General features: G+C 46.5%; 9 protein-coding genes across 9 annotated transcripts; 5 read left to right on the forward strand and 4 right to left on the reverse strand.

Annotated features, from left to right (window-relative positions):
• Nucleotides 1-6,268: 6,268 nt before the first annotated feature.
• Nucleotides 6,269-8,677, reverse strand: QC763_512310 (uncharacterized protein). Its single transcript, XM_062913790.1, has 2 exons — nt 7,669-8,677; nt 6,269-7,615 (listed from the first exon to the last, which is right to left on the reverse strand). The coding sequence occupies exons 1-2, from the start codon at nt 8,514-8,516 to the stop codon at nt 6,400-6,402; spliced, it is 2,064 nt and encodes a 687-aa protein (XP_062764580.1). The 5' UTR covers nt 8,517-8,677; the 3' UTR covers nt 6,269-6,399.
• Nucleotides 8,678-8,794: 117 nt separating this feature from the next.
• Nucleotides 8,795-9,940, reverse strand: QC763_512330 (uncharacterized protein; the record flags this gene model as incomplete). Its single annotated transcript, XM_062913791.1, has 2 exons — nt 8,795-9,322; nt 9,377-9,940. The coding sequence occupies 2 exons, from the start codon at nt 9,938-9,940 to the stop codon at nt 8,954-8,956; spliced, it is 933 nt and encodes a 310-aa protein (XP_062764581.1). The 3' UTR covers nt 8,795-8,953.
• A 1,988-nt stretch (nt 9,941-11,928) lies between these two features.
• QC763_512335 (uncharacterized protein) lies at nt 11,929-12,403 on the reverse strand (the record flags this gene model as incomplete). Its single annotated transcript, XM_062913792.1, is given in 2 exon segments — nt 11,929-12,153; nt 12,173-12,403. The coding sequence occupies 2 exon segments, from the start codon at nt 12,401-12,403 to the stop codon at nt 11,929-11,931; spliced, it is 456 nt and encodes a 151-aa protein (XP_062764582.1).
• A 1,351-nt stretch (nt 12,404-13,754) lies between these two features.
• QC763_512340 (uncharacterized protein) lies at nt 13,755-14,381 on the forward strand (the record flags this gene model as incomplete). Its single annotated transcript, XM_062913793.1, has 1 exon — nt 13,755-14,381. One exon carries the CDS (start codon nt 13,755-13,757, stop codon nt 14,379-14,381), a length of 627 nt encoding a protein of 208 aa, XP_062764583.1.
• Nucleotides 14,382-14,794: 413 nt separating this feature from the next.
• On the forward strand, nt 14,795-16,480 carry QC763_512350 (uncharacterized protein; the record flags this gene model as incomplete). Its single annotated transcript, XM_062913794.1, has 1 exon — nt 14,795-16,480. One exon carries the CDS (start codon nt 14,795-14,797, stop codon nt 16,478-16,480), a length of 1,686 nt encoding a protein of 561 aa, XP_062764584.1.
• Nucleotides 16,481-16,484: 4 nt separating this feature from the next.
• Nucleotides 16,485-18,361, reverse strand: QC763_512360 (uncharacterized protein). The gene is made up of 3 exons (XM_062913795.1): nt 17,584-18,361; nt 16,762-17,519; nt 16,485-16,712 (listed from the first exon to the last, which is right to left on the reverse strand). The coding sequence occupies exons 1-3, from the start codon at nt 17,944-17,946 to the stop codon at nt 16,670-16,672; spliced, it is 1,164 nt and encodes a 387-aa protein (XP_062764585.1). The 5' UTR covers nt 17,947-18,361; the 3' UTR covers nt 16,485-16,669.
• Nucleotides 18,207-19,382, forward strand: QC763_0072610 (uncharacterized protein; the record flags this gene model as incomplete). The annotated part of the gene is made up of 2 exons (XM_062906001.1): nt 18,207-19,150; nt 19,218-19,382. Exons 1-2 carry the CDS (start codon nt 18,965-18,967, stop codon nt 19,380-19,382), a joined length of 351 nt encoding a protein of 116 aa, XP_062764586.1. The 5' UTR covers nt 18,207-18,964.
• Nucleotides 19,383-19,392: 10 nt separating this feature from the next.
• Nucleotides 19,393-20,531, forward strand: QC763_0072620 (uncharacterized protein; the record flags this gene model as incomplete). Its single annotated transcript, XM_062906002.1, has 2 exons — nt 19,393-20,002; nt 20,065-20,531. The coding sequence occupies 2 exons, from the start codon at nt 19,393-19,395 to the stop codon at nt 20,382-20,384; spliced, it is 930 nt and encodes a 309-aa protein (XP_062764587.1). The 3' UTR covers nt 20,385-20,531.
• A 1,602-nt stretch (nt 20,532-22,133) lies between these two features.
• QC763_512380 (uncharacterized protein) lies at nt 22,134-22,790 on the forward strand (the record flags this gene model as incomplete). The annotated part of the gene is made up of 1 exon (XM_062913796.1): nt 22,134-22,790. One exon carries the CDS (start codon nt 22,134-22,136, stop codon nt 22,788-22,790), a length of 657 nt encoding a protein of 218 aa, XP_062764588.1.
• Between the last annotated feature and the right edge of the window lie 394 nt (nt 22,791-23,184).

A 23,184-nucleotide genomic window follows, 5' to 3' on the forward strand; every position in this document is an offset into this window, starting at 1 on the left:
TATTTAAATTAGAAAGAAAGTATTTTTCTTTCTTTACTTTTAAATCCCTATTATCTTAAATTAAATTAATCCGGAAACCCCTTCGATTATTTACTATTACTAAATAATATACTAAAAGGATTCTTCCTAATTAAAAATAAAAAAGAACTTTAATAGTTACCGCTAAAATAAAATTTATTAACGAACTAATCTCGACTAATACTCTTAATTTACTACTAAGTCCCACCCGGACTATATACTTAACTCTCTATACGTAAGTAGAAAGCTCGGTGTTTAACCTATAATAAAAGATATACGTTTAATTAAACGAATATAAATTATTTTTATCGAACCTCACGGGGTTTAATAAAGTTATCGGTACTTATTATCGTTTATAGCTTCGTACTTCCTTTAGTACTTAAGACTTTTAAGTCCAGTTTAAACCCTAAGCTTTACTTAACCCGGATATAACCTCTATTTAAAATAGTAAAAAAATATATAAACTAACTATAATACTATAAATATACCCTTAATAAAGTATATAAATAAACGTACTTACGTAATAGTAGCTCGCTTGCAGGCCGCACTTTACGTAGGATAAAGAAAAGACTCTATAGGCTCGCAGACTACATAATAAGCACCTAATCGGCCTAATTAGAGGGCCAGAATTGCCTCCACGCGTATAAGGTATAAAAATATAAAGAAATAAAAGTCGATGATCTATCTAAAATAAAATGTCCGAAGCAGACCGCTTATATACATGACCCCTGAACCTCCGAATCCTCCGAGAGCCCCACTTCCTTACTCAAACCCTTAGGCCTGTAGCCGCACCCTAAACCAATAATTATATTTAAACGTATAAAAAATTGTACTTTAATTAATTAATTTTGTAATCCAAATATTAACGGTAGTAAATAATAAATTTCCTACCGTTTTATTATTTAATTACCGGTAATTTATATATAATCGTTAATTACTATTTTCCTTCGGTATAAAGAATACAGGATATCTTACTAGCAATATAAACTCTCTATTATAATCTCTCTTTAGATTCTCGTTTAATTATTTCCGTAACTCTTTATTTTATTTATCGTTAATATAATAGATTTTAAATAACTATAGTTTAACTACTTTTTTTAACTTGATTTTATAATCTTATAGTTCCTATTTTAGAAACTCTTTAAATACTTAACCGTAAAAGCTAAGTATCCTTAGTATTCTACCGGTACCGCCTTTTTTTTACTTTTCTCTATATTATTATAATAAATATACTTATTAACCTCCGATATCTTTATTAATGTCGTTAACTTTATTTCTTTAATCTTATTACCTATATCGATAAAATATACTATTATTTCTTAAGCTCCTTACGATAATACCGTAGAGGATATTTATCCTACACTTTATTTTATATATACTTCTAATCTCCTATCGTTATTTAAAGATTTTTAAAGTTCTTTTAATTATAAATAATTACTATCCTTCTAATCTATATTTGAATTATAATTTTTATATTATAATTACTTTAGGATTATATTTTTCGAAGGTCCTATATTTATAAAATCGAATATAATTAAAATTGTTTTCCTTTCGACTATAATATTTAAGAAAAATATTTTTGATAAGCTTTTTATATAGAAAATAGTTTTTATATATACGATTTATTCCTTTTTTTATAATATTTTAGTTTAATATACAAACTATAGCGAAAGTAAATTTATTGCCGTACCTTTATTTATTAATTTAATTACCTAAATATTTTTTGAATACGTTATAGTTTAAAAATATTTATTCTTTTTACTTTCTCTTTATATAGTAGCGACCTCGTTAATAAATATCGGGTCGTTATTCTATACTTTTGCTTTATATTAATATTTCCGAAAATATTGTTTGTAATCCGTTAGAGATTACCGGCTCCCGCAAAAGGTCGTAAATCTTTTTTTAAATACTTATATTATTTAAAAGCGTCCTCCTATTCCAGATTATTTTATAACGTATAGTCTTTTACTTTTGCCGGGCTTTCTCCTATTTTCCGTCTCTTACTTCTTTAATATCTTTTTATATTTATATTTAATAGCGGTTCCTTTACTTTATTGTTTCCTTAACTTTTTCTCGTAATTATACTACGTAGTTGAAACTTAAATATTAATTTAATATTACTTTTTCCGAAAAATATATATTATCATCTTTATTTTTACTATCTATATACTCAAGGTAGTATCCTATATACTTTAATATAAATTATACTATTTAAAGGTTATTTTTTAATTCAACAGGGCTTCAAACTTTTTATAATAAATAATTATTTAGTTTCTTATTAACTTTTTCTTACTTTATTATAGTCTTTCTAACTAACTATTATTTACTTTATTTATTTACTTTACATACTAGCTAATAGCCACATAACGTTTTACTTTCGTAATACTTTATATATTTATATATAATATACTAGAGCTAAGGTACTTTCTAATATTCCAGATATTTAAAATAAAGTTATACCGTATTTCCTTTATAGGGTATATACTATATAAAGGTAGGTATGTTTTTTAGTATCTTCGTAATTTTAATACTAGCGACCTTTTTATTTTTTATTATTTCTTTAACTTTTATACATGAGTTTTATAGGCTATCTTTACGTAATAGCGATTATCTATTAACCGCATTACTTCTTTAATATTATTTATATAAGCTCTTTTTATTACGTAAAGTTATTTTCCTTCTTAGCCTCCATAGTGATTTCTATACTAATTTACGCTAATTATTTTTATAATACCTATATTTAAAGATCTCCTCTTTTATACTCCTCATTTAGTCTTTTTACTACCTTCTGTAGCTCCTAGAATTTTACTTCTTTTTATTCGGCTTAATCATTAAAGTCTTCCTTAAAGCGTATTACTTTACTTTTTTAATACCTAATAATTATAATCTTTATAATCCTTAGTTTCTTTAATATAGTAGCGGTTAATATAATTTTTTTTAACCAAGTCGCTTAAATACCTTATAATCTTTTAAAATATTTTACTTTCTATAATTATAATATTTAGGATTATCCTTACTTTAGCCTCGGCTTTACGTCTTTTACTATTAACTATTATTAACGTTTATTAATTTTAAATATATAGTACTAAAATAATGAATATTAAGGTATTTTTTTTTACGCTTATCGTTAAGGCGGTTATTATTAAAATACCATTTATTACTATAATAACCCTAGTTATTTCTTTTCTCCGTACGTTGCTAGAATTACCAATCGTCGATCCGTATAACTATAGTAATATACTTATTAATAATATTAAGCCTCGACTCCTTAAATAACTTATCCTTTACCTTTTCCTTAAAGATATTATAAAAGAGCTATATTAACCTTTTATAGCTAATAGTATTATATAAACTATCGATTTTTGTTAGCTGCGAAGTCCTAATAGGCCTATAATATAGAGCCTATACAGGGTTGCTGTAAAAATACAGCAGTGCGCAAACGGAAGCGGGAGGATACGACGGTAGTACCGAAGGAAAGTAAAGCACTGTAATATAGTAAGGTATAAAGAATAAAATAGCCTTTATTGCCTTTGGCCTTGGCCTATTAGCTTTAGGCCGTAACCTTAAACTTTGTCCCTTAAAGAGAGAAAAAAGAGAACTATTCTATAGGAGAGAGGAGAGGTCGATATATAGGCCTTCGTAGGCCTACTGTGGGTCCTATAGGCCCCGGAAGCCCCTATACCATTTAGGGTATTTAGTGGGCTTAGGTGGGTCTAGTGTAGTCCCACAGAAATCCATAGAACCTTCGGTAGTAAAGGTGCCCTGTAAATCACACTATTGTGGCAACTTACTACGTAAGCTTGTAGCCACTTTAGAAGGTTTTAGCATCTATTGACTGGGCCTTGGGCCACAGTGGCTAAGAGGTTCCTTTACTGCTTACAGCAGTACTGCCTACTGTAATAGCAATCTGTAAGGCAGTAAGTAGGGCACTTAATAGTACCTACACGTTAACAATTTTAAATAAAGTTATATAATTAATTACTAAACATATTTAATATAGGTTTATAAGTATTTTTTACACGCGCTTTACCTTATTATATTTCCTAAATACTTTATTAAACTAAGCTTTAAAAATATAGTAATTCTCGAAGTACTTTACGGTAATCTTTTATTAATCCTTCGGCGCTACTTTATAATAGTTATCGAGGATAAGTTTAAACTATATAAAAGCTCTATCTTTATACTTCGTAGCTGCGAAAAATATTTTTATTAATAAATTAGTTTAAATATTAACGAAAATAAATTTTATACTAAATTAGCAACCCTTGTAGCTTTATCTTTTTACCGCTATAATACTCCGGTACCGGAAAATTATAAACCGACCTAAGTACGGTCGAAATAGTGATAATCTACTTTTATTACTACTAAGCCTTATTCTCTAGCTTTTTAAGATACTTAATAACTTACTCTATAGTAAAAGCTGTAAGCCTATTACGTATGGAAGGTCCCTTGTAGCTTAGGCTAGGCGGGACGCTTCTTATTTAAACGTTTTCAGGTCCAGATATAGTAGTGAAAAGATGCTTTTAACTTATTTATAATAGAGTTAAAGTAAATATATAACGTATAACGAATACCTATCTAAAATTGCTAAAAGGTATACTAATTAAAGGCACTTCTAAATAATCCTAGTTTGGTATAGCGAAATAGTATATATAATAAATAGCTTATCTCGATTATAATAGTTAAAATATTAACGATTATAATTATAAATTATATATTACGGAACTATTTATTTATATTAGCTAGTTTCTTTATATATATAGATCTAGTGCTAAGTCTAGCACCGTCTTAGATCGATAGACTCGATTATTAATCCTATTAATACTATCTCTTTTGGGGTTAGCTCTTTTAAATCGTTCTTAGATCTCATTAATCCTGTTCTGATTAGTCTGTGGTGCGTCCCACACCTCACTAAGTGTCAAGTCGTAATAAGTTAAAGTAAATATATAATATGTAACAAACCTCTATTCAGAACCTCTGAAACGGATACTCGGTTAAAAGCTACTTTTAACAATTGCTTCGGTATAGTTAAATAATATATAATAAAATATCTTAATATAAATATAAAATACTGTAAATATAAACTATAATTATATACTACAGAACAATCTATAAGGTATTTAAATTCTTTATATATACTGCTTAGCTATACCGAATTAAGATCGCTTAGAAGTGCTTTTAACTAATATTTCTTTTAAAAGTTCAAGATAGGGGTTCGTTATACTTTAATTTATCCGTAGTAAAGTTAAAGTAAATATATAACGTATAACAAATCGTTTTTTAGAACCTTTAAAAAGCATATTATATAATACATTTTTGAATAATTTGAATTTAGTATAGTTAGATAATATATAATAAATAATTTATTTTAGTTATAATAAATTAAATACTAACCGCTATTATTTATATTATATATTACGGAACTATTAATTTATATTACTTAATTTCTCCGTATATAAAAACCTACTAGTTTCCTAGATCATTAACTTTTACAATTAATTTTATCCTAGATCATTGACTCTTAGCAATAATCCCGCGCTAGATCATTGACTTTGGGCAATAATCCCACAGGTAAGGCTATTCTCCTTCTTGATTGGTTCTACTAACGATTAGCTGTGCGTGTCGTACCCCGCACACGATCCGTCCTGCCTGTTGGCTTAACTGTGACACTAGTGGATCATCTGGATTACTATGCTAAGCGTAATCCTGATTACTGCTCCCAGCGTTGGATCACTATGGATTACGGTACCAAGAGTGATTCTGGATCACTCTCGTCACTTTAGGATCACTTGGCTCACTACGCTCCTGGCGCTTCCAGGCGCTCTACTTCCTATTGGTTCCCTCAGCGATTGGTTAGCACCTCCTGTGCCCCACACACTGTTCAACCTGCCTGTTGGCTTAACTGTGACATTAAGGTCTATATTTCCACGGAAAAAATATACAGGAACATAGGGCTGTATCGAATAATTAAAGAAAATAAATTAAGCGGTTATACTTACTAGAAAGTAAAGTGATTACCCTTAGGTTAGACTATATTTTAGGGGTATCTTTATATGTATAATTAGCTATTACCTCCCTTATCGTATGTCTAGCTATTCAATCAACCTTTACAACTATTGGGGCATCTGTGGAGTTGAATTTGGAATGAATAGGGCCGTCAAGGCGTTTTGGAACTACCCTGAGTACCCGACAGTATATTAGGAAAAGTAAAAAGCCGACTCACAGAAAGGACATATTGGTTATGTGGGCCGAGGCATAAGCAGAGGGAGGGAGACTACTTTCGAGGACTCAAAGGCCGATAGGTACCTAGGGATAACAAACGCGAAGCCAAGACAACCCGGGCAAAAAAACACTATAGTGGTACTAAGAATAACGTTCCCACTAAGCAATAATTACGGCCCTCACCACAGTCTCTCTTCCCTCCCAAGCCCCTTTCTCTATCCTCCCAACAGCCACTCTCTCCGCCACAGTTTCCCCCTCATCTAACCACTTGATCCACATGACATTATAAAACTCATAAACACTCTTGTTCCTCGCCTCTGGCCAAAGCGGAAGTGACCACTCATCAAACACATCAGCAAGGGGATGCAGCACCAGCTCCTTCTCTTTTGCCTTGCGCGCTTTCAACTCTTCCATCAACGGCACCGGGAAAGGGAAGCTCAAGTCTCGCTGGAGCATGTCGAGGCGTTCTTCCTTTTCGGTTTGAGCAGACCCGGGTGACTGAGGCTGCAGCTCCACTTGTCCTCTCGAGAGCTCGATGAGGTCGACGGGGTTGGTGGGGATGTGGTGGCGGATGTCTGATTCCGAAGTGTTGAGTCTGAGATGTCCGGCGAGGTTTCCTGACTGGTCTAGAAGGGCAAGGATGGCGCAGTTACCTGCGAAAGCGTGGTAGGCTTTGGGGTGGAGGGTCCAGGTGGTGTGTTTGGATGTGCAGTGAAGGTAGCGTGATCGTTGGGCGACGGCTGGTTGTGGCTGGTGAGGACGGGGAAGGGGGATTGGGCGGGAGAAAACGGTGTCGGGTATAGATGGGTGGGTATAATGGCCGTCTGACTCTTTCCAATCTTCGCTATCAGGGATATGTGTACGAGTCTCGAGGGAAGAAGCGGGATACCGAGGACTGTCCTTTGTTTCAGAGTGTTCCCAGTGAACTGTTGGAAACACTTGCCATCCACCCTCATGTTGCGAAGTAGCAAGGTAGCTCCAGCCTGCTGCCCAGCTCTCGCTTTGTACATTACCTCGATAGGTCAGCCAGCTCCAAGACGGTAATACCTCTTCTCCCATTCGGACCTGGTTCGAAGGATGGCGTTTCTCCATTGGCGAATAGGGTTGCCATAAAAGAGCAGCATCAAAGAAACAGCCCCCGGGTAAACCACTGATCAATCCGCCTGGGAATGTTGCTGCGAAATGATTTCCCGCACCAGAAAAAGCGTCATGGACATCTTCAGCGAATGTTAAGAATCTTGGGGCAAAAAGTGCTGAGAGCCGAGCAAAGCGATGAAAGCTGGGCCAATGGTCTAGCCTTGAGAAAAGAAGTTTGTTGGTTGGAATGTAGCTCAGACGCTGTTGATGTTCATGCAAAGACACACACAGGCATTCCCTAGTTCTTATCAGCCAGATCTTTCAGCTACTCTCAGAGTTCAGAGAACCCACCAGTTCACCGTATTGTTATGAAACACCACCCTCCTCCTACTGAACAAGTACTCTTGGAAGGTCCACCCCCTCTGGAACCACACCGTCCGCAACAAGTCAATAGAATGAGAGTTCATCACCTCTCTATTATTCACCGGCCGTCTCCAAGGCATATCTCCCTCCTCCTTTCTCTTTCCAATCAACCCCACCCCAGGCGCCAACGTCAACAACGCCCCCCACCATGACCCCTTTCTACTCCTCTGCAAAGGCCTCGAACTAAGCGGTCCACTAGCATCCGCGCTCTGCGCCGCAACAAGTGTAAAATACGCACCCTCATAAATCCCCGCCATACCCACCAACTGCCTCCCCTTCTCCTTTAAATCATCCTGCACAATACACAACCTGTCCACCCAGAGATATCCCACCCCCAACTCCCCAACAAGCCTCACCGCATCAGCTATCGTCCTCGGCAACCCTCCCACCTTATCCAACCCCCCAACCTGTCTCAACTGCTCCAAATTCCCCTTAACCAAACAAATCGACCCAGTGTCACAGTTTGGACCCCACACATAGCTCAGCGCTACATACTCCCCCTTCTTATAAGCAACAACACACCTCCGTTTAACATCCACCACCCAAGCAGGTTTCGATCTCTGTTTCCGACTCTGGGAATGACACCAATGACTCCCGTCACACTCCCCCAGCCATCCTTCAATCACGGCAACATCTATCGGTCTCGACAGCGAATCCGCCGGCCTCCATGCCCCGTCAAGCGGGGAATCGTCCGTCTTTTCAATGTAGGGCAGGAAGGGGACCAGGTGAGGGGTCACACCGTGGTAGGGCATGTTTTTGTTTAGGAACTCGGGCATGCCATCTTTTTATTTTCAGGATCCAGGCAAGAGATGGAAGACAGGAAAAGAAAATCAGATTGTATAAAAGGTGTCAGGAGAAAATATAAGAACCTCGACTGAAGAGGGCGAAAAGAAGCGGGGGGTTCGGAAGAATCGCAGCTGAGTCGGGCGAGTTTGGTTAGGCAGATTTTGTGCTAAAAGGTTATGCATGCATAGGTGGTGGCTGAAAAGGGGCTAGAATTGGTGAGCTTATGCAGTGAACGTTGCACAACCCTATGCAGGCCTGAGTCCTTGTGCATTGCTTTGTTCTACACGTCCTATGCATCATTCCACTTTTGTGCATACAACCCCTTTCCGTCCCCGTTATCGGTCACAAAGCCAATAAACACAATGAGCATCAATATTTACATTTTCTCATGACTATTTACACGAATCATCCCCCCTTCGAGCTGCACCTAGTTCAAGCACTGGGAATACCACTGGTTAGAAGCACGGCACGTCCCCTGGCTGCAGCACGTTGGCCCGTTCCACCCACTGCCACCACACTGTCCCCAAAGAGCCGCGCAGTTGCCGCCCGGGTTGCTGGGTTGAGTGGGCTGAGGCGTGACAGGAGTGGTAGGGTTGGTGGGAGTGGTGCCGCCGCCGGACTGGTTCAGCCTCGCGCGGACAAAGGTGAGGGCTTGCTGTCCGTACTTGGTGCCGTAGGCCTGGTGAGCCTGCTGGTCATTGCCGGTGCAGCAGTAGGGGTCGACGCTGTCGCAGTAGTTTTGGATCTTGCTGGCCGAGTTGGAGCCACAGACGTAGCCGCGGGCGCGGGCGGCGAACTGGTTTCCACGTTAGCAACCGCTCTTGTTTTCGTGAATCGGGATAAAACTTACACCCTGAGCTTGGCATGTGCCGACGTTGTAAGAAAGACCAGCAACATATCTGGGAGAGCCCATAAAGATGGCCGCCTTGACCTGGTTGAGCGCGCTGGCGGAGATGGGAGGGGTGGTGGTGTTGATGTTGGAGCCAGCATCCGGCCCACCGCAGACGGCGTTGTCCATGATCTGACCACCTTGGGAGTAGCCAACCAAGACAATTTGAGTGTTGGGGCAGCGGGTGTGGAAGTTGTTCACAGCCGTGGCGACGGCGTTGGTGCCTTGACGAGCAGACTCGCCATACTGTACACCGCCGCAACTGGCCTGACCGCCGCAGGCAGGATACTGGATCGCCTCGCTGGTGGCACCGGGGAAGGCCTGCAGAATGAGGTTGACAACCTGACCGGCGGTGCCGAAGCCGGGAGCGACAGTGGTCTCACGGGCACCGAAGACGTGGATCTGGGGACATTGGCGCTTGGCGAGAACAGCCGCCTCGGCTTCCTCAACGTCAATAGGGGAACCACTGACGACCAGGGAGTGGGCGAGCAGGAGGAGAAAGGCGTTCTTTGGTGATGGCCACATGGTGATTTTTTGTTCCGGTAGTTGACCGGGATGTTGTTTTCCAGCTGCAGATTATCCAGGAATAAATCAGATGTAGACGAGGCAAGCCGTCTCTTTTATACTCCAAGCGGCCATGTCAGGGGGAGGAAACAAGCACCACGATCTGCATTGACTTCCCCAGACATATTGCCTGTCCCCATCGCGACTGATACCATGACGTACACCCTCCACGACCCTTGGTAACATTCCGTTGCTCCGCCGAGCTCGCGTACGGAGTTTATCATGCTGGTAAAAGTCGTCGAGTTGTATTCCTCTGCCAATTTGTCCCAAGAAACAACCCGTGACGCCGTCCGTCCCACCAATCGAGAATATTTCGAGAAGTATTAGTGTGTTATGCGGCCAGCTTGCCAGCGGAGTGTGGATCCACAGTGGTAGCAGACGAGGTTACATCCCAGGAGAATACCCGCGAAGAACTGTTCTGGAGCATACACCTTGTTAGCCTCATAGATCCGCTTTCCCAATTTCGTTGGACTGCCGCTCGTGAAAGCTTGGTCCTGGTACCCGGTTGTGTGTGTTGCGGTGGCTTGTTTCCCGCCCAAGGGAATGCGGGGGGTCACATCGCAAGAGGAGGGCCAGAGGTTTCGACTTTAACACATTTAGCCTGAAATCGTCAGGCCCCGGCTGCCGGCACCGTCTGCCACGGGGCCATCGGGCTGCTGCCACGCGTTGGACCCGCTATCACGTTTCAGGACACGGACTAATATCCGTATGATCAGATTGGGCTGGTGAGATGTCGGTCTTGTCCGAGACGGCGATGTCTTGAAAGGCCCAAGTCAAGACCCTGCACTTCAACCATGTTGTCGATGCTCATCTTGTCTCATCAACCTCAAACAATGGCAAATATCCGCAAATCCGAAGCGGATGCCTCTCCGTTCATGAAGCCGAGCAAGGAACAAATTCGAACATGATGATACTGGGTCGAGGAGCCTTTGAATGGGCGTAGTATGATAGGGACATTGCTTCCGTGCAAGACGCACACAAGATCACCGGCCTAGGAACCTCGGGGGCACATCTCCAATGTTTGTCTTGTGCCTGAAAAGGAACCATTCCTTGGATCAAATACCCAATCTCACAAAATGAGCCGAGGCTGTGATGATTGTCGTCCCATTTCACCCTGAACCACTGCAGTTCCGGTTCAAAATTGCTTTGTTGAATTTCAGAGGCTGTCCACGGGTTTTCCAGTATCCATTTTAGAGTGTTAAATGTAGATATCCGTTTCCCTAGCTGCTCTGCCAAAAAGCCACCGAGCCCTGAAAAGTCTGTCGGGTAGGTCGGCTGAGTTCCGGCCCAAGCTGATATGAGTATGGCCAACATTGTTCGATACCCTTTGAAGAATACGACGTCACTGAGTGGCGTGGTCAAGTCACACAAAAGTACGCGTGTGAGAGTAAGAAGGGGTGGGATTCTGCTGCTGTGTGTCCGGTATTGAGAGACAAACTTGACGATGAAGCGCAATAGGGCTGTCGAAATAGCGGAACTGTTTAACGGCAACGAACGCTCGAGGTTACTGGAATCGGGCAAAAGCAGCAAAGCACATCGGTGATCTGTTGAACCATCCGACCAAAGACTTCCAAGCAGCCGTCGGCTTAGACAGGAACAGGCCCAAAACCTTGGTCAGCGTTACCAAGCAACCATGGGGAAGTACCAAGGGGCTTTTTCGCTATGCCGGAAAAGTGGGGAACCCATGTTGGACAGCCAACTGGGTAGTCAAAGAAGCCGATACCTGCCATAAAGAGAAACTTGAGTCACAGAAACTGGGGGTCTGGTGTGTTTGGGACTGGTAGTCTTGTCCATATCCTTACCCCATTCCGTCCATGGGCCATACTGTGGCTTGTCATGCGTGCAATCCGGGTTGATAGCCAGGCCGGTTACACCAAGCATGCCGTTGACATAGTCTTTCTCATTTGTGGCCTGGAGCTTCGCAGCGCCGTAGGCAAGGTCATAGACTGTCATTCTTGCGTTCTCGGTTGGGCCTGGTTGTTGTGAGGTGTCGGCAAAGGTAAGCCTCCTGTTTCGTGCGTGTTGGATGGTGTATACCTTCTCCCGACGGGGTGGAGTCTTGAAGATGGTCCTCCAAATCCACCGGTGGAAGAAGCTCGGGGCATGACCGCAGCACCACCGATCAATTTGGCGGACAGCATCGGCAATGGTTTCCAGCATTGAGTATGGTGTAACTGCAAGCGGGCAGGCCAGCAACAAGCGGTCTGCGAGCACCGCTTCCTGAAAGATCGATATCCGATACCAATAAGGCAAATCGAGCAAAAGCCACACGGCAGACCAAATGGTGTTTCCTCGACCGGGGGCGGGATGTTCCGTGTCGGTCGGGTCTAGGTCGCAGAGATGAGGAAATAGAAAGCTAAGCCAATCCAATTCTTTTTCTGTTATTTGTCCCTCCCATTCGCCAGCGGGCCTCATTTCGGACATGGTCTTGAACCATGGACCGAGACCAAAGGTGCACTCGAGTGCCTTGGCCACACGATCCGGGTCAGTTGTGCCCAACCAGCCGATGGCGAGTTCGGCTGATGCGTAGAGGGTGGCCACAGTTGAACCTGTGAGGCGCGTTCGGCATTATCACTTTGGTCGATGCCGATGCCATCAGCCCACAGCCGGAGCGTGGCGGGGTCCCTGTCGCGAAATTCGGCTTGCAGCTTGAAGTGATGTTGACATGGACACCGTTGACGAGAATGGGATCAGTCACAGTCAGGCGGAGGTCGCCCCATACATGGGACAATGCAGTGAACGAAGACACATCTTGGACCAAGGCAACTGTGTCGAGGTGGCAATTGAGTCGGCCTTCAACCTCACCCACAATCCTCAAGAGCCGTATTTCCTTTCGAGAGGGGTCAAGAGGCTGGTTGACGTCGTGGCGGGCGGCATCCATGGTTCTGGCAAGCACGCAGCTGCCTGATATTGCTCGCCTTCCAGGCTGAGGATATCAATTACCCCGCAAAATTCCAAGGCAGCTGCGATCAGCCATGTTCAGTTGCACTCAGCCTTGCACACGCATGAACAGCCAATCAGAAATATTGGCGACATTCTGCCACTTTTACACCTGGGAGACTTGAATCAATAGTTCATATCATGGCGTCAAGTGAGTTGAATACGAGTCGCTAACTTGACAAACGGCCCATACTATTACAAGTACGCACCCGTTTCGTGAAGGCTGTCATGAGATTCCAACCATGGTGTCTGGTTGGCTACACGATAGAATGCACCACCCATTAAATATATTTGAAAGTTGAGCGATTCAAGTATTTCAAGACGTGGACCAGGATTCTACTCTTAGTGACTTGGTCTGAGGCACCAGTCAGGTTATCTTACTCGGAGCGTGACATTCTAGTGATGTGACAGTCTGGTGGTGATGGTGTTGTCAATATTGACGCAAGCCAAGCCCCGTATTTTCCACCCACAGAACGTTGAAAGCGGGATAAGCACGGGAAGATTCCAACGGCATGGCTTTCAGCCCTAACGTTGCTTTGGTGGAGTTGATTGGCCGGTGCGGCATCGGGATGCCGTATGCGGCCAACAGGCGCAGTGAGCAGAGTTGAATACGAGATCAGGTGACGCGCTGGCCAATGGCAAGGTGAAGGGCTAATCGTGTTACTCATCCTATCCACCAACGACGACGTCCGGGTCAGGACATATGAAGATCACCTGGTAGTCTATAATAGTCAGCCAACGGCCACTTACACTTCCACTTCAGCTCTGCTCTGTTCTCAAGAGCCACACTGAAAGTCACGAGTCTTGATCCAATCACAAAAATCTAACCACAACAATGAAATCAATACTCCTCCTTCTCTCCTCCATCTCCCTAGCCGCTTCAGCCTGCGCCCAAGGAAAGGACTACTTCTTCCACTATGTGGCCGGCAACTCTGTGATTAACGGCCAGCGCCTCCGCGGCAACTTCTCCATCCCATATGTTTCTCCTGGCGTCTCTCACGCGCCGTACAACCCATCCGACCACTTCAACCGCATCCATCTGAACACTTCCCTCACATCAACGGCACCCAAGGTGCTCCTGGTTGTGCCGACCAACCCCCATCCTCCTCCTGTACCTGGATACTATGGCTTGTCCAATGCGGAAGGTTTTGATTCGGCCTATCGGCTGGTGTACTCTTATCGGCCGGAGGAGGCGGGCAACGGCTTTGTGTACCGGAATTGGAGGACGAATGGGAATCTCCTGAGGTTTGACATTGGTGGTGCGAGTGATGATGGATATCGGTGGATTGCTGTCCGGGAGGTGACACAGGCCGGGAATGAGAGATGGGTGCCATGGTGGGTGAAGCCGACGGTGGCGAACTTTGCGACTTTGGAGGGTTGGGAGTACGATATTGCCGAGCTGGAGTTGGTGGAGGCGACGGGGCCGGTGAACTCACTTGCGCCTGGGGGGGTGCAGGAGTAGGCGAATCATGAATTGATGATGACAAGGGGGTAGGGTGGTGGATTTCCCCGCGCCAATGATACCAGATAACAGCCATGATGAATATTCGAAAGTAAATAAACTTAACCGTTGCTATGACTGTTTTTGCCCCCCACCACCTTTTTTTTTTTGATGGGATTCAGGGATGCGTGCCTCGGCTCCCATTGCTGCCTGAATCCAGCCCAGCAAAATCGGTCTTTAGCGCCTGTCCTCTCCACTGGAGCGCCTGTCCTTTTCAAGGGCATCCTCCACCACTGCCTAAAAGCAGGGATTCTCTGTCATTTTTATATACAACAACACTACCTCCCACCCCCAAGAACGTCGCCTTTTCCAATCCAACATCAAACTCTCACAACCAAACTCTCCATTGTTTGGTCATGTCCATCATCATCAAAATGCCCCCCAAAACGACCCTCACAATGGCCTCCATCACCGCCTCACTCACCCCGCAGGACCTCGCCAATGCGAGCGAAATCTCCTCCCTCCTTCTCAAAATCTACCAAACCCTCATCCACATGCAGTACCTCCCCGTAAAATCCCTCCACCCGGGCCCCCACGATCTCACTCACCTCCTCCCCCTGTTCGAAAAGCTCCAATTGACACCCCAAATCATCTACCTCTACACCGTCCTGCCCTACGTCTCTTCCAAAGGCCACGACTTCTACCATGGTGGGTACTTTGCCGACTTTCGCAGCAAGCGCGACGTCAAAGACGCCAGAAACACATTCTACGCCGAGGACCGCCGGGAGCAGATGCGCCCTTGGATGACGCCGCTTAGCTTGTGCTGTAACCACTCGGCCGTGCTGTTTTATGATTCCAGGCGGCATCGGATAGGCATTTTTAGTCAGTGCGATGACTGGAGTAAGGATAAGGCGCTGAGGGCGAGGCATGGGGATTCAAAGTTGGGGTTGACGCCGGTGGAGGACTTGGAGGTCGACTCCGATTCTGAGCCCTGTAATGAGGATGGGGGGAGTGAGCGGGATAGTGATGATGAAACGAGGTCGAGGAAGAAGATGAAGAAACATTATCATCCGAGGTTGGGGTGCGGGAGCCAGGGGAGGAATGTGTGGGATGATATGCCTTCGAGGCCAGCAGGGGATGTGCTGAGGGATATACTCACGGAGTATGAGACTTTGGAGGAGGTGCCGTGGGTGTATGAGCATAGGTCGAGCCGAGACTGGCCGACGGGGGTGAAGCAGTTGTTCTTCAAGTATGGGTGGCCAGGCAAACAATTTGCGAACAATGTCGAGGCGTTTGAGCTGGACAAGATGCGGCTTGCGGCAATGGGGACTCTCAGGAGGCGCGCGAAGGACATATGTGAGCAGGTCAAGCAAGCGAAGGAAAGGGTGGAGGAGAGGAATGGGCCCGACTTTCTGCTTTTGAGGCGACAGATTGCTACGGCCGAGACACCAGACGAAGAATGGATCGCGAGGTATCAACTTTGGCGGAAGGAGCAAATCATCGAGCAATCAAAACAGGAGCTGGAAGAGGCAGAGGCAACGAGGGACCGGCGGTTTCCATCTGGGCACAAGCTTAGCATGTTTAGCCAGAAGCCGGAGGATTGGATCCTGTGGGAGGTGCAAAAATGGAGGCAGGATATTGCCCGCGAGGAGGAGCACCTCCAGTCTGCCGTGGAGCAGGCCGAGATGTTCGCAGCTGGTCTCCTCGGCAATGAAGCCAATCTGGAATACATCAAAGACAACATCGAAAAAAGACAGAACAACTTGGAGCTCCTCCGCAAGGTCTTGGAAATGAGTAAGGAGGACGCGGAGAGGTTATGCCCTGGGATGGAGGGGCTCCCAGTCGAGGATGAAAGCGCCAACACTGCCAGCTTCCACAACCGAGCCTATGCCATCGGTTGCCATGAGAAAGCGATTGACGAGATAAAAGGCTTCATGGCTACCGTGCCGATACATTGTACCAAAACAATACAGCTTCTGCAGGGAGAGATTGAAAATCACCGCGAGGACATCAAACGCAGCAATAAATGGTGGGACGGACACGAAGAGGCCATAAGGAATTTCGAAAAGAGGAAGGAGGCCCTTGCTGTCATGAAGGCCAAGCAGAAGACGGAAGGTTGAGAAACGGTCACAACAAAGATAGTCTTGGAAAGGCGAATAAACGAGTCAAATGTTGTTTCATCCCGTGTACCCCTCGCTTTGTATGCTATGCTCATGTAAGAGCCAGAGAGCCGCCTGCCAATGCTACCATGCAAGGACGCCAAAAGCCTAGCCAAAAATGCGTCAACTTTGGGTTCGTATTTCCAATTTTCATGACGAAGTGCCGGGTTTCTTGGCATAAACAACATAGCTACTTCACGGTCAGTGTCTCATTTCATCAAGGCCACATGATGCCGACTTACTAGGGTACCCAACTGTGCATGTTGCGGTCCACCACTTCATTTCTTGCCCTGGCCATCAAGACCTGAAAGTAAGTCTCATCACCGCCAAGGATGTCCTTGTAGCCCCGTGCAAAGACATTCATGATGCCATCCCTGTAGTGTGTCAACTCCAGGGCGCCAATCCTCTTGAGTCTCTCATCCTTTGGCCAGGGGTTGGTTGGAATCTTGTACATCTTTTGCACAATATCCTCGTATCCCTCCTCTTCCAGATACTTCGTCCAGCTCAAAGGCTCCATCCCTGAGACACCGACCTTGGCGGACATGTCGAAAAAGATCTGCGCCGTCTCCAGGTAGGCGCTATCCTTGGGCAGAGTGTCATCGTCGGATGAGAACAGTGGGACGGATGCGCCAAGCTGGAGGTATGCCCCCGGCTTGAGCGCCCTCTTGGCCTGGCGAAAGAGCCTCGGCCAGTCCCGGATGGCCATGATTAGTTCCCTTGCGTGGATGAAGTCAAACTTGTTCTCCCCCCAAAGCCAGTCGTTCTCGATGTCGTCGATCTCAAAACTGAGGTTGGGAGGGATGAGGTTCGGTTGGGTAGGCGCGAGATCGACGCCGATGACCTCGGCCGACGGAAACATGTCTGCCACCTCGATGGCCCAGATGCCAGAGCCCGTTCCAAGGTCGAGAATCTTCTGCGGGTCAGAAGGCACGGGGCAAATGAATAGGCGGTTGCCAAGGAGGAGGGTGAACTTGTAGTGTTGGAGATCATTGCGGTCCAGCTGTGCAGGGCGTCAGCGATTTGTCAGAAAGAACATGCAGATACCACCAGCAGAGCAAAAATACCTCCTCATCGTCAATGGGAAGCCATTGTTTGTGCATGCCGTATGCAGCATAAAGCCTCCCATTTTCCTCAACGCCGCGCCGAATGTCAGATGCGATGGAGCTCAAATACCGTGTCGATGTTGATTCCGCATATCCCTCATCGTCTGTCCACCGGTCGGGCTCGATGCTGTCGTTATCGGTGTCGGTGGCAGTGGGTGCCGAAAGACTCTCATTGAGCGAGGGCGCAATGCCGGGCTCGTCAAAGTCGCACTGTTGTTCGTTGGTATCGGTCTTGTCTGTCGCGAGGTGCTTGCCCTTGTCTTGACGTTGATCGTCGCCGGAGCCGAAGCCGGCTGGGTCGTCGTCATGATCTGTGTAGGGCATTTTGATGGCAATCGCAACGACGAAGAAGTGATGAAAGGATCATCATGATGCGTGTCAGATAGAAAAGCAAAAAGGTGGGGAAGAGAGTAAATGGCAGGTGTCCCAAAGGGCCAAAGGGGCGCTGAGATTTCCTGTGGCTTGCCTGGACCTTGGGAATCCCGACCAACTGGGTCCTTTGTTTTCCTGCCGTGTTCTGTGCCGGAGTCTTGAGGGTGGGTGACATGCAGCTTTTTTCGCATCCTGTGCTGGGTAGGTCTTTGTCCAGCCGTTCGCTGACTGGCGGCTGTTCCGGGTTCCAATCCATCGGGACACATCGCCCCGGTCCTGTTTGTCCCTCGGCTGGTAGGTGTCTCGCTGATCCACGGCTCGCTAATGTGGTCCGGTCGAGTTTGTTCTTTTTTCTTTTCTGTTTCGTCCTCCGTGATGTCGCAGAAACAGACCATCTCAGCCGAACCGCCCCCAGCATGTGCCTCCCTGGCACTGCAATAATAGCAGCGAACTGACCAATGAGAAGGGGCCGAGATGCACAATCTTAACCCCCTCGTTTGTGTAACCAGGGCAGAGATAAGTCCGATCGCTGCTAACAGGTATGGATGACCCGACAGTCTGGCTCCCGGGGCCGACGGGATGTTGGGATTTTCATGACTTCCATCAGCCAATTCCACTGTGTTGCTCTTAATCTGTGGTGTGTAACAGCCTATCTGCTCTCCTCCCTGCGACCCCCGCATTCTCGACGACCACGGCCCCTCAGTTGAACCCCCGCACCAATCGCAATAGTATCATGGTCGGTTGGTACTTTTGTTCGATATTCTGTCCTCCTGCAGCTTCATGACCCTGGGCCAGGCACTGCGGGGTATGTGAGCATCATCCCCGGTAGCCCCTTGTGGAAGACATCGCGACATGGTGATGGGATTGGCTAGGTATTTAACATGCCGCTGCACCTCATCCATTGGGCCGCCCTTCTCTCTGCTACCAGCTGCCGCATCAACCGCTCCTTAGTGCAACCCCCAACTCCGCCATGGCTTTACCCACCAAGCAAGAGGTCCAGGATCTCGTCAAACAGCTGACTGAAGCTGCCAACGCCTATGATGATTCCGCCAGTCTTGCCGGCCATCTCGCCCGCACCGACATTATCGCAAGGGCGAAGGACCTCCAGCGTGCCTTGATCACTGCCGATCAGACACCTGCCTATCATGGCCTAAACGTGAGTTTCTTTCACTACTCATCTGCACCACGAGATATCATATGCTGACTTTGTTGTTTGTGAACAGATGGCCGAGTTGATTGCTGCCCGCACCTTCATCAAGATTGGAGCTCTCGACGCCATCCCCGAGACGGGAACCATTTCCCTCCACGGTCTCTCCAAGGCCACCGGAGCCCAAGAATCTCTCCTCGGTTTGTTTATCAGATTCGACAGCCTCGATTTTGTTGTGTGACTGACCATGAATGGCAGAGCGCGATGCCCGTATCCTCGTGGCCACTGGCTTTCTGCTCCAGCCTTCTGCCACCACCCTTGCCTACGGTCACAGCAAGTTCAGCCTCGTCTACCGCGCTGGCTCGGCGGCCGGTTACTTCTTCCTTGCCCTCTATGACCAGTACCTCAAGCATGCCTACAACTTTGACGACTATCTCGAGGCGCACGGCCAGGTCTCTGCGGCCCGCGAACCCGATGATCCCCTTCACAACCCCTGCACCTGGAACGCAAAGCAGGATGGTGTGTCTGTCTGGCAGATCATGGCTCAGAACCCGGAGAAGCTGGACCAGTTCCAAAAGGGATTGGCCGGCATTGATGTTGCCGTCCCACCCGTGGGTCATTTTGACTTTTCATTGTTGAAAAACAGCGACGAGGAGAATGCTGCGGGGATCAAGGAGCTGGTTGATGTAGGGGGTGGCCATGGAGTGGTTTTGTCCAAGATTCTCGCTGCTCATCCAGACTTGGGTGCCAGGAACACAGTGTTGCAGGAACGGAAGGACATTTGTGCTCTGGCCACTGAACATCTGCCCGAGGGAGCAGTGGCGATGGAACATGATTTTACAAAGGAACAGCCTGTGAAAGGTAAGTCTGGGTCACTGTCCTGGTGGATTCTATGAATATTGCTGACTTCAGTTGCTCAACAGGAGCGAAGGGCTATTTCTTCCGGATGATCATGCACGACTATTCCGACGCCGTTGCCTCAGGGATTCTGAAGCAGATCGTACCTGCCATGAACAGCCAGTCCAGGGTCCTGGTCTGTGATATGATCTTGCCGCAAAAGGTTGGCGAGGCCGACTTTGCAGCAGCCGTAATGGATCATGCCGTTATGACCATGGGTGGCAAGGAAAGAACTGAGGAAGGCTTCAGAAAGATCTTTGACGCTGCTGGACTGGAGTTGGTCAAGGTTTGGAGGGCCCCGGGCGTTCCCGGTGGTGTGGTTGAGGGAAGGCTGAGGGCTAACTGATTTGATGACACGAGAAGATGACAACTGAGCAGAGGATTACGTTGTCAGAACTACTGTGATGTCTTGATAGGTAGTTTGGCCTTTTTTTCTCTTTCTTCTGGCTATATTAATGAAGATCTCTTTTTGGATACCTGATTTCGTCTCTGGAGTAAACTTTATGTGTCTGTGTGCTAGGAAGCACGCCGCCATCAGTGTCACTGGGCTAGCTTATGTAACTTGCTCTTGTGTGAATGATAGAGATTGCTTGATACTGGAACCTTTGGGATCTTTTGTCTACCTAATTAGTTTTAGCGCTAGGCCATATCATGTATGAGATATGTAGGATGCCCAAAGAAACTGGGACAACCATGTGCCCTGTCTTATTCATCTTATCTCGAGCCTGGAGCAACAAAGATTGGGTGTAGATCATGAAGGAACATTCCATGCCATGGTGGAGATTTTCTCGGGCAATAGCCGGCTGGGGTAACTTGGAGTTTCCAGTGCCTGGAAGCAGTAGCATAATAGGTATCTATCGTTGTGGTAGAATCACGGTGCAAAATGAAGCAATTTTGGGTATATGCAAACATTGACTTGTAAAGTGAAATGGAGGAGATTATCCTGTTTCCAGTTTATCAACTTTCTCTTCAATGGTTATTTGAATCCTGTTAGATGGGTGCCTCGTGAGTACTCCTCAGCCCAATGATGTCGTCGACCCAGTGATTCCGCCGACCCAGTGACTCCGCCGACCCAGTGTTCTTGCCAACCCAGATCTCGCCGATCCAATGGTGTCGTCGGCCCCCAACTAGGGTGTGGTCAAGGAACTGCAGACATGAACTACGGTTTGAAGATGTGTGCATAGGGTTCCCTTGAGCCTCCAGCACAATAGGTGCCTTAGGTAGCAAAGACTGTTCTTGTATGCCTCGATGAATACCCTTCATAGCATTCTTATCACTTGTCTGTCTGCTCTGTTGGGCCATTAACTGCTCTGGCCCTTCATCCCATTCATTTCCAGCAGACTCTTCTTATCAAGCCCTGTCATCCACACCCTCGGGGCCCCTGCACTTGCCATTCTGCCCACACTTTTCGTTCACCAATTTAGTGCTGCTCTGGTGTCTATAAATTATTTCCTCTCATCCTCGGGCTTGCTTTCGTCCTCTTCCACCACACACCACACCCATCCCTCCCGCTTCGAGCTTTGTGCCAGTCTGTTGCCCAACACAACACACATCAGATCTCCAAGCAAGCTTCGCATTGAAGCCTCATAGTAAGTCGCATCACCTCCACCACTGTCATCATCATTGTCATCTCTGCTTAATTATTCATCTTTGCTTCCTACATCTCGTGGACGCTATCCACACCTGAGGGAAGGTGACAAGGATGTTGTCACATTTCCTTCACACATTACTCATCTCTTCCAGCCCTGAGGCCTTGCTTTTCATTCACAGAACACATCTTTGGACTTCTCACCTCACAGTGAATCACTGACACTGACACTTCTCTTTCTTCCACAAGCATTTCGACTTCTTCTCATTACATCTGCCACACTTTCTCACAAATAACCACCGCTCAACCACAATGGCTGACATCAAGATTTCTCCCGCTGCCCCTGAGGGCTTTTCTGAGCGTGAACAGCGCCTCATGATGTTTGTCCTGCTCCACAGTGACATCACCTCTTTGCAGGCACGTTTCTTTCTTTCACCACACTGTTGCTTCTCTAGCAGTGCTGACACTTCTTTCTTACAGATTGACTACCCTGCTGTTGCCTCCCGCATGGGTCTCACCAATGTCCGCTCCGCCTCCAACGCCTGGGGCACCCTCAAGAAGAAGATTCTTGCCATCGATGCCCAGGATAAGGCCGCCAACCCTGACAAGGCTGCTGCTGCTGAAGAGAGCACCGCTTCGATCAAGGCCACTACTAAGACCCCCGCCAAGGGCAAGCGCGCTGCTGCCGCCATAACTGAGGGCGATGCCGATGCCGAAATCGCCACTCCCACCAAGAAGCCCCGTGGCAGAAAGCCCAAGGCTGCCACCGCCACCCCCAAGACTGAGGATATGGTGACGTCTGAGGATGGCGAGAAGGCCGAGGGCAGTGAGAATACTCCCATCAACCTCGTTACACCCACCGTGACCCCCGTGAAGAAGCCTCGTGGTCGCGCCGCCGCCAAGATTAAGGCCGAGGCCGCTGCCAAAGCTGCTGCTGAGGTCGGGGCCGCTAACACGAAGACTGCTGCTGCCAAGGAGGAGGAGGACTTGGAGTCCGAGGTCAAGGATGAATCCACCGTCACTGAGGCCAAAAAGGAGGAGGACGATGTCGAGGAGCTTGTTAGCCCCGAGTATGTCGCCCACTTGGAGAAGATTGCCGCTGATGGAATCAAAGCTATCAAGAAGGAGGATCTGGAGGAGAACGAGGATGATGGCACCATTTAGTTCCTTATTTTCGTTGACTCACGAGCACATCGACCTCATCCTCACTTCATGAATTCTCTGGTAGGGCTTTGATATGGGCAGCTGCGCGGAGTTTGGGAATACATAGGAGTCTCGGTTGCGCTTGGAATTTCTCTCCCGTCTTTGGAGCAGACCATATGAACATGAAGCCTGCAAAGTAACGAAGCAATGGGGATATAATGAAATGCCTTTTCTTCAACACCTGACCCCTGATTCATTGATGTGACTACTGCAGTGGTGTGCCAGATAACCTTTGTGAACGATTGTGCAAGTGCGGCAACGTGCCTCCATCTCTCTGCCTTGTGGCCGCCTCGTCATCTCAAAGCTATGTGTATCTCAAATCGCACTTTGGGTCACCTCAACCCCAGTGATTACT

The sequence above is a fragment of the Podospora pseudopauciseta genome, assembly GCF_035222475.1.
Source record: "Podospora pseudopauciseta strain CBS 411.78 chromosome 5 map unlocalized CBS411.78m_5, whole genome shotgun sequence".
NCBI lineage: Eukaryota > Fungi > Ascomycota > Sordariomycetes > Sordariales > Podosporaceae > Podospora > Podospora pseudopauciseta.